This window comes from Mesoplodon bidens (genome assembly GCF_964165515.1).
Source record: "Mesoplodon bidens genome assembly, chromosome: 4".
Taxonomy (NCBI): domain Eukaryota; kingdom Metazoa; phylum Chordata; class Mammalia; order Artiodactyla; family Ziphiidae; genus Mesoplodon; species Mesoplodon bidens.
The window spans coordinates 170784956-170789757 of NC_138160.1; the positions used below are offsets into that span (position 1 = coordinate 170784956).

The window sequence follows — 4802 nt, forward strand, 5'->3', positions numbered from 1 at the left end:
TGGATCTAAACAATGATCATCAATGACTGCTTACACTGAAAAAAGACCACCAGACATTTTGTACCTCAAGATGGTAACACACTTTATTTCCTATGATGTAATGTTGACATAAACATGCACACAAACACAAGTCTAGTCTGAGTCTGATTTAGGCACTAGATCCAACCACCAATTTACAGAAATATAGTGGGTAGGAAAACATAAAATGGAGCCACAAGGAAACAACACAGTCAGCAAAATCCAGACTATGGGAAATTTTACGGGACAAACAACTTGGTTTATTCAGCAGCAAAAACTAAATATGCAAGGGAACAAAAAAAAAACTGAATAGGGAACCTACAGAGTAAAAGAGTTTTAAGAAAGTAATCTTAGTATTTGGCCTTATTTTGATCCTTATTCAAACAAACTGGAAGTATTGAACACCGACTTGAAAGTTGAGATCAAGGAATCACTGCCACTATTTTAGGCATGACAAAGATAGAATGGTATATTTAAAAAAATCCTATTCTTGACAGATAGATAATGAAATATTTACAGATACAATGCTGGATATTGAAAAGACATGCTTCAAAATAATTAACAGAGAGAAGAGGGTGGGGATCTAGATAAAACAAGATTGGTTATGAGCTGATTGTTGAAATTTGGTGATGAGCACATAAAAATTTATCATATTATTCTTACTTTTGTATATACTTGAAAATTCCCATAATGAAAAGTTAAAATAAAAGAACTCTGCTTGGGTTTAAAGCTGAGCTCAGTCCTCTGCTTGCAGAGTTATTGAACTGTTCTTGCTTCATTTGTCAAATGGGGATAATCAAAGTGCCTCTCTCATAGGGTTTTTCAGAAGGAGTAGAAAGAAATAATAGGTATGAAACACTTAGAAGAGCTGCTTATAGCACAGAGTATGTGCTCAACCAAGTTATCTATTGATACTGTTGTTTATTAGTAGTAGTATTATTGTATACTGTTACGTAGATCTTATATTAAAAGATATAGAAAATGTGATCTCTGCTCAACATTTAATCATTGGTCCAAAAGTAAAAAGACTAAGTATCATTCTTTTTTTTTTTTTAGTTGTTAAGCAGTTTAAATTTTATTGACCTCCTGGTTTTTTAAAAAAAGTTAAATTTAAGGTCACACCTCGAACTTCGTTGCATTATATACAGATCGTGCAGAGTATGACTATGAAGAGATACAAATTAGTCCACACTGAAAAATATTTACTAGGGTACAGGATCATTTTCATAAATACATATAAAATTCTTTTGAAGATAGAAGAGGACTGACTCTTCAGGTTTCCTGAGACACTTTTCAAAGTGACTGAAGGCACAAAATGTGCACTATTGTGAATACATACATGTGCCTCTAATACAGCCCATCAAAGATCTGGCTTCATGACTTACACAAGTAAATGTACTGAAATGAGATTCTGCTTCTTAGCTGAAAAACCACAGAACCTATAAACATCATGTAGATAATTACTGCAAAATATGGAGATAAAAATACAAGCACTTTATTTGAAAAAGCAAACACAAAAGATAGGTGTAAATTCAAAGTGTTTAAATGCTTCCATTTTGAATAATTCAGTTAAGAACCTATACAAGTTTGTTCCCAGAAGCTAATGCATCAATCACTAGTCTCCACTAAGGAAAAGGAATTCTAAAAATTAACATGGTTTTCAATAACTCAGATTTCACTATTTATATAGAAACCTAGAGAGACCAATAATATCCAATAGCTTCAAAAGATAAGCTAAAGACTTTTTGATGTAATCAATTTACCAATGTTTAATATACACACAAGGAACATACACTCACTCTATAATTTCTTATAAAATAGCAAGTAAGGAGTAGATGTAGGAGATGTAGAAGGGGAAAGAGAATTCAAAAAGTCCTTCTCTTCAGTAACTTTCACTTGAGAATCATTAAAAAGCAGCCACTTCCCTTCATACTCCTTTAAGCTTTGCACTGCATATGAAATTTTGTTTTCAAAATCACTCATGTTAATGCCTGTTTGGTCATTGGATTCCTTGTCTCTATCAGATTCATGGGTCCCATTAGTATTGTTAGTCTCAGAATTTCTACTTTCAGCAAATGCTGTACTGGCAACTTTATCAGGATGAGATGCTTTGTTGTATAACTCATAATCTGCTTGAGTCTTTTGTCCTCTGAGAAGTCCAAGAGCGTCTACATTTTTTTTGTTCAAAACCTTACTTGGCTGGGTATTTCCACTGACTCTAATCGACACTTCATCATCACAGTTTTTGACCACACCCCTTGCTTCCTCCTCATTCAATGGTTCTGGCTTACCTACTTCACACATTTGGTCGATCACAAAATTTTCCTCATCTAGTTCTAAACTGTTAAGGTCAGTGACTTTCACAGAAGCAGTATAATGCCCACTACTAATTGTAATGCCACTATGCATCACAACTGCAAATAATCCATAGCTGTCATTGGTTGGCTTTGTGCTCCATTCTTCTAGTGACAGTTTAAGAGGTATCAGTAAAGGAGTGTTGATCTTGGAAAGTCCACCACCATAACAATCAAACTCGAAGCCACTAGCAGCAAAGCACTTCAAATGAATAGTTAGAACTTCAGGCATTGCGTCAAACAAAAGACTTCGTTCAGCTTCAGTATAATGATGGCAATTTTCACAGAAATATTTATTTTCTCCTCCAATCCTCTCCACTGAAGCAAACTGGGAAATTGCCCATCTCAGGGTCTTCATGTCTGGTTTTGGCTCTGAAGAACTTTCAGGACTCTCCTCTACTTTGGAAAGCTCATCTTCTTGCACTGGTACGATGACGTCTTGAAACTCTTCTCTTCTTTCTGTTGAACTTTCACATTCTAAGCAACGAGTCCTTATTACCAGCTGACCTTGAAATAATTTCTCCACCAGCTCAAAACCAATTGGCTCTGCACCTTTGTTGATGGGCTTAACTTCCTTAACAGGCATAACATTCTTCCCTGGAGATGCAAGTCCACAACCATCAGCTGTATTATCATTCTCATACTTCCCCATGTCCTCTTCAAGACCACATTCATTTTCTTTAGATTGTCCTTTGGATTCTTGGTTTGTTGTTATTTGACCCAGACTAAAGGATTTAGAAATAATGCTGGGTTGCTTAGCTGTAGACTTGAACCAGTTTCTTTTAACTCTTGATGTCTTTTGTGAGGGTCTTGCACTCTCATTTTCAGAAATGTACTTGGGGATTATTTTAGCAGGAATATCTGATGAATCAACTGTAGCTTTTCTTTTTGATCTGGTTTGTCTCTGGTTTTCTTTCAAAGACTGGTGGTCCTTAGAGACTTTAACGTTTTTCTTCATGTTACCAAGTTCAGTGTCACTTTTTCTTTTCCCATGTACTTTTGGCAATTTTTCTTTATAGTCTTCAGAATGCCTCATACTGTCCATCTCCATGCTGTTATGACCACTCATTTCCTCTTTCTGATGTTTTTCTTCTACCTTAGTAGATAACTCTGCCACATTTTTTACTCCTTTTTTTAGGAGTTGGCATGTTTCTTGAATGTGTCCCAAAATGCACTGTAATACTTCCTGTGCATCATGCTGTAGATATCCTCCATACATAGGGTTGAGTTTCCTGAGTGTGTTAAGTAGTCGCCTTGGCTGAGTAGCAAGTTTATGAGTATATTTCTCTGGATGTAAGAGAAAACTAGCCTGAAGCTGTTCGACTGAAATGATCAAGGAATGCAAGCTGCATATTAGTTCAAAACTTACTGAAGAATCTCCTTTGCAATTTCCCTTAGCTTTTTGACTGGCTTCATCTTTTAGGGCTTCTTTCTTCCTTGAAATACTATTAAATAAGTGCTTCACTCCAGATTTAAAACCAGGACAAAAATATAATACCTGAAGTATACTATTAAGATAACAAGTATTGCCGAGATTATTCAGTCCCACAAACGGTAACAAGTTTTTTCTCTTCTCACAGTTGACACGTGAGGACTGTGCTGCAGGAATAACTTGATCAATTTCAGATCCTCTGTATTCAGAAGTTTTTTTCTTCATTTCCTTGAGAATCTGTGAAATCCAAGGCTCTCTTGGTTTCCTTTTTCTGAAAAAACTTCAAGGGACGTCTGGTTTTTTTTGAGGGACTACCTCTGGAAAGCCTATTACTTTCACGAGGTATGACACGGGGCATTTTCTCTTCAAATCCCAAGGAGTTGAGGAGAATTCATTTATACAGGGACCCTGTAATCACCAAGCATATCTAGAATATAACATTTGACCAGGTGCCGTATCTTCTGCTATACCATTTCTTGCTCCTGGCTGTCCTTATCACTGGGAGTTGTGACATCACCAGTGTTTCTCCCGTAACTATGGTCATGGCCCAGAGCGAGGTCCGCGGCGGTGACGCCGACAAGTCTAACCGGGCTGAGGGCGGAGGCAACAGGTGAGCCCCTGCCCCGAGTCTGCGGGGGCCCGCGACCCACGGAAAAGCTGGCCGGATGGCCCTCCCCGCAGGGGAGTGACCATTCGCTCTCAAGAGCGGGAACCCGGGCTGCGGCTCGGTCCTGCCTGGGCGCCGGCACCGACTACATCCCCGAAGCGGCGCCCGACCGCGCCCGCGCCCGCCCCCGCGCCCGCCCCCGTCCCCGCCCCAGGACGGCAAGGAACGCCAGAAGCGGCTCCGCTCGCCCGGCGCCCGAACCGCTGGGGTCTTCCCCACTCCACCGCCGACGGGAACTTGGCGCATTTTCCTCAGTCTCAGGACTCGTGTGTTTTAGCCTCCGCCCGCGCCAGCGCTGCGATTGGAGGTGGCGTCCTACGAAAGTGCCGGT

At 39.5% G+C, this 4802-nt stretch overlaps 1 protein-coding gene across 2 annotated transcripts; it reads right to left on the reverse strand.

Moving 5' to 3' along the window:
* Window positions 1-824: 824 nt before the first annotated feature.
* Window positions 825-4112, reverse strand: LOC308616051 (ubiquitin carboxyl-terminal hydrolase 1-like). 2 transcript variants are annotated; one of them, XM_081232028.1, is made up of 2 exons: window positions 3742-3876; window positions 825-3604 (listed from the first exon to the last, which is right to left on the reverse strand). In XM_081232028.1, the coding sequence occupies exons 1-2, from the start codon at window positions 3786-3788 to the stop codon at window positions 1819-1821; spliced, it is 1833 nt and encodes a 610-aa protein (XP_081088154.1). In that variant the 5' UTR covers window positions 3789-3876; the 3' UTR covers window positions 825-1818. The 2 variants fall into 2 exon arrangements, with proteins under 2 accessions (XP_081088154.1, XP_081088153.1); XM_081232027.1 differs by having other exon boundaries at window positions 825-4112.
* Window positions 4113-4802: the final 690 nt, after the last annotated feature.